The sequence below is a fragment of the Chelonoidis abingdonii genome, chromosome 2 (assembly GCF_003597395.2).
Source record: "Chelonoidis abingdonii isolate Lonesome George chromosome 2, CheloAbing_2.0, whole genome shotgun sequence".
NCBI lineage: Eukaryota > Metazoa > Chordata > Testudines > Testudinidae > Chelonoidis > Chelonoidis abingdonii.
Genome location: NC_133770.1, coordinates 84,721,726 through 84,730,097, shown reverse-complemented (window position 1 = coordinate 84,730,097; position 8,372 = coordinate 84,721,726). Strand labels below are relative to the sequence as shown.

At 40.1% G+C, this 8,372-nt stretch overlaps 1 protein-coding gene across 1 annotated transcript; it reads left to right on the top strand.

The window, feature by feature from the left end:
* Positions 1-3,962: 3,962 nt before the first annotated feature.
* On the top strand, positions 3,963-5,703 carry LOC116838176 (C-C chemokine receptor type 8-like). Its single transcript, XM_032803202.2, has one exon. The coding sequence runs from the start codon at positions 4,026-4,028 to the stop codon at positions 5,070-5,072; it is 1,047 nt and encodes a 348-aa protein (XP_032659093.1). The 5' UTR covers positions 3,963-4,025; the 3' UTR covers positions 5,073-5,703.
* Positions 5,704-8,372: the final 2,669 nt, after the last annotated feature.

Genomic DNA, 8,372 nt, shown 5'->3' with positions numbered 1-8,372 from the left:
TTCCTGGTTGAATGAAGTGTACTGTTCAATCTGAAATGAAATGTTTCACGTTTAAAGTGTTAGGTTTTGGGGGGGGGGAGGGTCTTAAAACTGAAGGAAATTTCAAAATGAAAAATTGTTTTGAATTTAAATATTGGTTTTAAAAGTGTCAAAATGAAAAGTTTACATTTTGTGGATATTTTTTTTTACCGTGAGCTATTTGGGGAAACCAACATGAATTCACAAACCTTTCTGGCATTGCCAAATCTGCATTATTATTTTTTTTGCCTAAAAATGTTTCAACCAAAAATGTCACCCAGCTCTACTTTCTAACCTAACATGTACCTGTGTCTAATCTCACAACTCCATCTGACTCTCTCCCCTCATAAACTCTAACTTTCCAACCCTGAATTTATCTTTCTCCTCTCCTTTCTCCACTCTTCATCCCAGATCCCAGCATCACATACTCTGCCATCTTTAATTCTTCCACCCTGCCTCACTATGTCACTGATACGTTGGCCGCCGTGAGGAACGAAGTGGTCTCTGCTCGCAGCTGGAGCCCAGGCCTGTGCTCAGGCTGGGTGGGAAACAAACAGTCAATTGGCCTCAGCCCTGGATCGGGGGGAGCAACAAAGAGTCTGAGGCTCAGGCCTGTGTGCAGGCCGAGCGGCAAATAAACAGTCAGTTAGCGAGGCCTTGGATCAAGGCAGGGCAGCAAAGAGTCTGAGGCTCAGGCTTCCAGCCTGAGGAAGGGAAGACTTCCACCCCCGGGCTGGGATTGCAGAGGGGACGCAGGCCCACCCACTCCACTGTGTCCCGGTCCAGGGCCCTAGCAGTGACAAAGTGCTTTGTCACTGGGTCAGTGGGGATCCACGCCGCAACATGCTGACTTATCCTCTGTCAGTGTTGCAGCCATACAGGGGTCTGCTACCCCTGGGCCACTTCCACACTCCCCTTCTTGGTGTACCTGTTGCCGTTAGGAGGGGTCAAGGTTGATGGCGGCTTCCGGGACCACAAGCAAGTCTTTGGGGATCTGGTCCGTCGGTGGTCCGGGCCAATTGTTTTCTCCCTTGGGGGTCAAGTCCGACAGCAGTCTGGGTGGTCCGGGCCAGTTGTCTGCTTCCTCCAGGTCTGAATCAGCTAGTGGCCTCGGTGGCCAAGGCCAATCCCTTGGCACCCTCTGCTCTGGAGCTTTCTGGGCCGCCTTTTATACTTCCTGCCCCTCCCACCCACTTCCTGGGGGCGGGGCAACTAGGCCCTGGTCCCACCCACCAGGGCTCAGTGTGTGACCCTCCCATTCCAGGTCCTCAGGAGGGCATCCTACTTTATTACACAGCACTATATAAAACCATCATAATTTGAAGCCAATCCTGGTTCTGCTTGGGCCAATATTTTGTCTCAAACGACATGGACTGCCTGCAGCAAAATGTACTCAAACAAATAAGTAAATCTCTCAACTTTAAATAAAACTGAGTTTTCAAAAGTGGTTGAAGAGATGTGTAGGTGTGTGATTTCGTATCTCATTGAAACAAGTTTGTACACTAATAGACAGGTGCGTAAAAACAGTTCTTGGCTAGATCTAGCATGTTGGCTGATATCAGTTACAAGATAGAAACTAAATATATTTTTTGGAAATTACATGCTGGGCATTCAACTGCTCTAAACTGGTGTAATTCCATTGACTTCAACAAAGCTGCACCAATTTACACTTGCAGTACTTTGGCACTACTTGTCCCTGACATAGGTTTTAAGGGGTCTTAGTTTTTATTATGGAGGTGGCCATAGCAGTTTGTTTTTTGCTAAAGGCAAGACAGTCAATTGTGCAATCCTTGCACACACTGGAGAGCACCTGCTCACATGCGTAGACCTATTCACTTCAGAGAGTGTGAGGTAGATACCTTCTCGCAGAAGCTATTTATAAACCCTTTCATGTTCATCTTTTCCTGTTTACTCATCTATCTTATACTATCTCTTGAACTAGCAGTTTTGCCTCCATACTTATTCTGTAGCTTTTGGGAGTCTATATATCACAAACGCTCATCTTTCTCCACCACCAAGGGAATAGACCATTTGGACACATCTGTGACCAAGAGAGGAAGACGACACAGTAGAACAGATACCAAACAAAGTCCTGCCTCCTTAATCAAAGGTAAAATCCATCTATATTAAATATACTGTCATCTTAACTGTAGTTAACTAACTATAATTGACAAGGGGGAGACACACCTTGAGAGATACTTGTCTCTAGATAACCTAGAAAGCGATGCTTTTTCTACTTGATTGTTAGGCCAACTGAGATGGAGAAGGGAGAAGAGATTCTTCAAAAAAATCAGTGAATTTTCAAAGTCAAAGATGAGAAGAGGGTATCAGCAGTATTACAATAGTTTAAACTTCAGAGATGCTGAGCACCTGCATCTCCTACTCAAATTGGTCTTGGATTATATGGGTGTAAATGAGATCAGAATCAGATGAATTATATTTATATATTATTTCACGTCATATTTGTTCTACATAAGTCTATTGCTTTATAAATATTAAACATAATTATAGAATGAGAAGTTAATTATGTTGGAATTATAGCAGAGACTTAGGTTAGACGACATAAATGCGTTGGTCTTCTGTCATTCCTTACTATTTCTAACTAAAGGTCTTCACATGAAAAGAAATCTTTATTTTTTGGAAAGAGATTCTCTGTATATAACATGCTGATTGACTGTTATGGGACACCACATGAAAGGTTTAGGATTGGGATAAGGAATGATGGCATCAGAGGGACTAGATAGTAAATTACAGTCCTGATTTCCCATCTCCTCCCTCCTGACTTGCACAAAGGGGACTCTCCCTTATCAGATCTTCCCATTTTGGTGCAGCCCCATTCCAATGGTGAAAAAGCTTGTGCAGAGGTAGAGGGAATTTGCCAGGTTAACAGGGCCAAACTCCACTTCCCTAACAGGACAATGTAGGTTTCAGTGAGAAAATCCTCATGGAGAGCTGCTTCCTCTGAGTCCCCTTCTGAATATTCCTCCCCACCCCCCAAAAAAGTAGATGATCTATGTCAAAAATAATAATGATGCCTAGCTCTTCTTATCCACGTATTTCAAAGATCTGGACGAACCTTCAAGCAACAAAGAATCTGTTTTTCAAGATTAGGGCAAGAAAAATGCAAATGTTTTACGAATTAGAAAAAAAATTCTTACTAAATTGATTGCTTTTCATAGTTTTTCCTGACGTGTCAGGTCCTCCTTAAAGGGAAGGTGTACAGCACTTTCTGCGAATCTGACCCCTTTAAGTTGTCACAGGTTGAAGTATCCAAAAACTGACCACTCAAAAATTACTAGTTACTTTTGAAAATCCTTACAATAACACTGTTAAATTGTACTCATTGGAATGCGTCATACATTATGGAGAGAGAAACCACCAAAATTGGTTTTGATTTTCAAAACTAAAAAACTGAGCGAAGACAAAAACCTGCAGCTCGGCTTGGGTAAAAATTGTTAGGTAGAGATCTAATGCCAACAGGTGGTTTGTCCAATCGAAGTCTAACTTTTATGAGGCTATATATCTTCTCAGTAAAATGCTCTTTATTATAATACACGGAGACCTGGATTCTGCTATGCCTAGGGCTGGCTTCCACACAACGTTTGTATCAGTATAACTATGGCAGTAAGAGGTGCATTTTTTTGAAATCAATAGAGTTATTCTGATCTAACCCCTAGGGCGGCTGTTGCAGTGATATTAGTAATATTAGCATAAAGGTGCGTATACTACTGATACTGCTTATTTTCCTCCTTGTATGGGAGTAAGCTGTACCAGCATAACTGCATTAATACAGAGGGCAGGGGAGGTGCGCACTGCTTTATCTAACCAGTTTAGTTAAAATGGTATAATTGTGTTTCGACAAGCCTTTACACCGATCAGGACCTTATTCCTCAAGCAGATACATTGATTTCATTCAGCGTGAGTAACAATGGCAAAATGCGGTCTTCTGCAACCCTTCTATACCCATAATCAATTAATTATCTCTTTTTTGTGCACAGGTCTTAAAGATGACTCTTACCAGCCCTTTCCCAAATGCCACAGAATATAACTACGTGTATGATGAAGGTACCTCTCCTTGCAGTGAAGGCAATGGTTTCAGCAGGTTTAAATCACTGTTTCTTCCAATAGTTTACTGCCTGGTGTTTCTCTTCTGCCTGGTGGGAAATGCCTTGCTCATATGTGTACTTTTGACCAGGAAGAAAGTCACCACCATGACCGATGTGTGCTTGCTCAACCTTGCAATCTCTGATCTGCTTTTTGTTGTCCCCCTCCCATTTCAAGCTCACTATGCTTCAGAAGAATGGATTTTCGGAAATGCAGTGTGTAAAATGATAGCTGGCATTTATTACATAGGCTTTTACAGTAGCATTTTCTTTATAACCCTCATGAGCATAGACAGGTACATAGCAATCGTTCACGCTGTCTATGCGATGAGAGTTCGAACAGCCACCTGTGGCATAATTATAAGCCTACTCCTGTGGATGACGGCTGGTTTGGCTGCCATACCAAATGTGGTATTTAACCAAGAAGTGGAAATTGAACAGTCTCTCGAGTGTATCCCCAAATATCCTCCAGGCCAAGAGACCTGGCGATTTTTCACTCAGTTTGAAGTCAACATCTTGGGCCTTTTGATCCCACTCAGCATCCTCATTTACTGCTACTCTCACATCCTAAAAAATCTGCAGAGCTGCAAAAACCGGAACAAGATCAAAGCCATCAAGCTGATTTTCATCATCGTGGTCATCTTTTTCCTTTTCTGGGCTCCCTTCAACATTGTGCTTTTTCTAGACTCTCTGCAGAACTTGCACATCATCAATGACTGTGAGACAAGCCAAAGGCTTGTGCTGGCCCTGCAGCTGACCGAATCAATCTCCTTCATCCACTGCTGCCTGAACCCAGTGATCTATGCTTTTGCTGGCGAGATGTTTAAAGCTCACCTTAAAAAAATATTCCAAACCTGCATCTATCACATTTCTAGTGGCAATTCAGCCAATAATTCTCACTCCTTCCCCAGTCAAGTATTAGGCCATTCTGATAGTGACAGAGTTCTGTAAGCTTTCCCACTCCCTGCCCAGGCATACATTTTAACTGTATTCATTTAAATACAGTGATTGCCCCATAAAACATACTAGCATTGACTTAGCCCAGTATGCTACCTCCACGGTTTATTTTTTAGGGACAGAGGAAAGTTGGTCCTGGATTTTGACTTCCACTCCTTCAAAAATTGCAGCAATTCCTCCCAATATATGGTGTGAAAAAAATCCATCTACCCACATGCAGAGATCCTATCTAAAAACCCACAGATCAGCAGAACATGCCATCGCCAACATGATCTGACACCTTTGTGGACAATGGAAGCCTACAGTGAATGAAGAGGACATAGAATTGCAGGACTCTTAGTGTAAATATTTCCATAATACTATGTATTGCATATGCTCAGTGCCCCTTCCTCCTCATAGTATTTTTCTGTATTAAATGTGTATTTTTCTTGAATAAAGCAAAAATGGCATCTTTGTATAACTGATTTCCTGACAGTTTCCATAGTTTAAAAATCTGCGGGAGGTTTATGTAGACAAGCATTAAAACATAAACTAGGCTGGAAGGAGGGGACATCTATTGAGTTTTGACTTAATTTTAAATGTGTGTGATGGCTTCTTTTAAAGTTTCCTAGCAAAAAAATCCGTCCTGATTATCTGCTTTCTTTCTTGATGATAATTATTCAGAGTAGTCATTGTGTAATAATTTTCAGAGACTACAGTTAACCAAATACATATCTATTTTATTGCTATTTAGCTTAGAAGTCAAACGAATCATTGCACATTTCACTGGCTGGCTGTGCACACAAATCACCTACCATTTTTCAATATATGGCTTGACTCACAATTCAGTTACTTCAGTTTGACACAGATATAACTCTTAGTTTCAATGCCATTATGATTGCATAATACTGAAGTAAGCTAGGAGTGAAATCACATTCTTGTATGGAAACCTCTGAGGGCAGAATTTTTTCTTATGTTAGTTTGGTGCATAACCTTTCTAAAATGTAGAGTGCTCTGCTGCCCTGTGCTATTGGTGCAATCCAAAACTCACTGAAGTCAGGAGGAGTCTTCCCCATGACTTTGATGGGCACTGAATTAGACCTTATGATTCCTGTATGTCCCCCCACATCCAGTAGACATAGCCTGGCAATATATGTTATCATAATTCCTGAAGACAAGCTAAATTGAAGTATGATGCACGGGAATCTTACATCAGAAAAAGACCTCTCAAATTCCCTTCTAAGCAAGTCTTTCTCAAAACCCCAATAATAATTCAAGGAAAGAAAACTAACTTATGTTCATTTAAGGTTGCTATAAGCAAATTTTTAAAGTACATCATAATGCCTTAAAATCTAGAAAATATACAAGTGAGGAATTGTCAAATAATTGACGGTGTCAAGAAATAGTCTAATCTTTTTCAGCCACTCTACCTTTCATTTTAAAAATATTACAATTACTAACTGTAATATTTACTAATTAATGTTACTAATTAATGACCTGAAATATATTTCTAATTTTAATTCTGACTTCTTGTTGTCATTTCTCATGTCTCTACAAAATGCAGAAATATATTGTGATTTAATTACATTACTTCCATTTCTCCAAAGACTTTACAAACTTAGAAATTGTGAAGCACTCCATTTACATATTCATATTTTCCACTCTATTCTCCACATTTAGTCAGAGTTAAAGTTCGAAATATATACTGTGTATGCTCCTCAGATGGACTACATTTCTCATGATACACTGCAATCATATGACTCTCATGATGTATGGCCTCCCTCAAACATTTTTGGTTTTGAACAAAATGTTATGGTTTCAAATTTTTCTTCAAAAACTTGAAATTTTCTGTGGAAAGTTGTGATAAAAATGAATTTTTCTTCACTTTTGTCAAAGTTTTCTTATGGGGGAAAAAAAATCAAGATATTTTCTGACCATCTGTTCTGGAAAAACTTCCCCAGAGGGTTACACAAGTATTTATTAGTCAGCGGTACAGTACTGGGCATCCAGTGTCTGGGTTTCTCTCCCTGGCTCTGGGAGAGGTATGTGGTTTGTATTGTTAGAGATAACCAAAACACGCTTAGTCACAATGATAGGCAGTGTGGTGCAGTGGCTAAGACAAAGCTTTGTCATAGCAGAAAGCTGGATGCTGGGCCTACAGTGACCTTGTAATATGCACTTTGTTCCAAAAACAGGTGATAGAGGTTGTCTGGAAGATCTTCTGTCACTATTTTCTAGATAAGTGTTCCTAGCCTTACTCCAAAATAAGGGTAGTGAATTGCATAGGAATTTAAAACAGCACTTATAGGTGAGTTTGAATGGCCAGTCTTTTCTCTCATCGCTCAGAGAGCTTTCATATTGATAAAATTTCCCTGCATATAGTGAGCGACAACATTCTCATTGCAGCACATTTTTCTTTATACTATCAATTTGAAATTGGGCTGCTTCAGACTGGCAAACAAATTCCCTGTTACCACTTTAAAAAGTACTTTCCTTTAAAAGCTATGCACTTCCCTAAAAAAAGAATTCTGGGAATCTCTGTTATGGGAACAATGATACATGAAATTTTTGACCAGAGCTGAAATCTGATCTTTCTGCTAGACGAGCACAAAGAAAAGACACTCCCCAGGGGGAAAAAAGTTTCCCACTATCTATTTTTCAGTAGCTTATTATGAACTTTCCAGAATTTCACATTGCACAATAAATACATTAAATAATCTGTAATTAGCTAAAGATTATAATCAAACTTTCATTTTACTAGAATACTAGAAGGCTCCAGATATTCTCCATTCTTGCCAATATCAAAATGAAGGTCTTTAATGGAATCATAATCATGGTGCAGCTACCACTGCATCATAATACTCCATTGGATTTTTTTCACTGTTAGACTTGGACTTTCTCCAGGGACAAAACGAGAGCCAAGCTGTCTGATCTGTTACTGAAATAGTGGGTGTGGATAATGGAGAGCAGAATATGTCCTGGCAGATACATAGAATTCTGAACACAGAAGGTAAGGAATGTTTTCTAGTCTCAGTACAGTGGTTCACTTCAGGGCTGCTGTGTTAGAAGCTCTAGTATTTAAGAATCCAGAGGCAAAGTTGGAAAAAAAACCCACATCATTAAGTGCTTAATTCAACTGCACATGCAAGGGAACCTGGGACTTCTGCTCAGCAATCTCTTCAACTAGATGTAGAGTAGTACACTCAAGCAATGAATCACAATTTAAGGTCAACAATGTTCATTAACTGAGGATTCCCTCGGGGCAGGGGATACTTTTCAGGAGCATTGAATCGGACAAAATAATCTTTTTATGGG